This window comes from Puntigrus tetrazona, chromosome 12 (assembly GCF_018831695.1).
Source record: "Puntigrus tetrazona isolate hp1 chromosome 12, ASM1883169v1, whole genome shotgun sequence".
NCBI classification, from domain to species: domain Eukaryota; kingdom Metazoa; phylum Chordata; class Actinopteri; order Cypriniformes; family Cyprinidae; genus Puntigrus; species Puntigrus tetrazona.
In genome coordinates, this window is record NC_056710.1 from 10,490,475 (window position 1) to 10,491,789 (window position 1,315).

The 1,315-nt window shown below is 36.8% G+C and overlaps 1 protein-coding gene across 1 annotated transcript in view; it reads left to right on the forward strand.

The window, feature by feature from the left end:
• The window catches only part of LOC122355192 (melanopsin-A-like), a 14,764-nt gene that overhangs the window by 8,983 nt on the left and 4,466 nt on the right, over window positions 1-1,315 (forward strand). The window contains exon 8 of the mRNA XM_043253243.1: window positions 550-735. Within this exon, the coding sequence (XP_043109178.1) occupies window positions 550-735 (186 nt within the window). The remainder of the gene's footprint in view (window positions 1-549; window positions 736-1,315) is intronic.

Genomic DNA, 1,315 nt, shown 5'->3' on the forward strand with positions numbered 1-1,315 from the left:
TATATCCTGGCAATATTTTACATTGTACAATTACATTGTACACTGAAATTGAAATACCCTGGCTGCATATTAAAGAAGTGAAGCAGTAAAAAGCAGCGCCGGTTTATTACGCACCCTAGTTTCCAATACCAAGAAACATTGTTCCAAAAACATGCACGCTGCGTGCTTCAAGGCCAGACAGACCCTAATCGATCAATGGTTTTCTGTACAGAGCGCAGCCACAAGTACCTTGAGATGACAGAGGTAGATTCTGACCTTTACAAGTCACATTTACTTCACATTCATCGGCTCTGGATGCATTAGGCCATGTGCTACTTATAACAGATCTAAAGATTAATGTCTCATGATGAAGCACCTATATGAAGAGGCCATCATTTATTCACTCTTATCGCCTGGAAATAATAGGATCCTTGGGAAGGATTGATTTGAGCTGTCACGCTNTTTTTTAACAAACAAAGGGTTTTATATTTTATTGACAGTTAAGGGAAGTTGATGTGAACTGGAGATTCAATGTTCCTGTCCTTCTTTCACATATCGCTTCTCTCTCAGGTCTGCCATTGCGAAGTATATACCATGTTTGGGAGTCCTGCTGTGTGTGCCTCGTAGAGACCGGTTCAGCAGCAGTAGCTTTATGTCCACACGACGCTCTACTTTAACAAGCCAGTCCTCAGAGAACAGCAGCAACCTGCACCGCGCCGGGAAGACGCGCTTGTCCTCTTTGTCTGACAGCGAGTCGGTAAGAAAACAACTTCAGGTCAGAAACAAACTCTACACATATCCGTGAACCCAAATTCTCTCTGAACCACTGTCAGAAATTGTTAGGGAGTGAAAATTGTCCCCTTAAATTTTTTGGGCTCATTTTTTAGTCTTTTTTTTTATTTTATTTTTGTCCCTGTTATTAATAATGTGATGAAAGTACTATATGCGTTGCATTAGCTGCATGGGGACGTCACCAAAAGAATTTGATTATAAAAGACAATAACACTTCAGTATAGGGACTATTAACTAGTTGCTTATTATCTGTATGACCACACTCTCTANAAATTAGGACTTTATAGAGGCAAAAGTTGTAGATAATAGTTTGTTAATAGCAAAAATTGTACCTTAAAATAAAGTCTGACAATCCATTTCCAAAGTCCATTTAAAGGAATAGTTCATCCAAAAATGACATTTCTGTCATCATTTTTTTATTCTGTGGAGGACAAAAATATATATTTTGACAAATTTTCATGTTTTTTATTGATTGATTGATTGAAATGATAACAGAATATTATGAAATATATCAAATGTTAAGAAATAAACAAATATATTATTA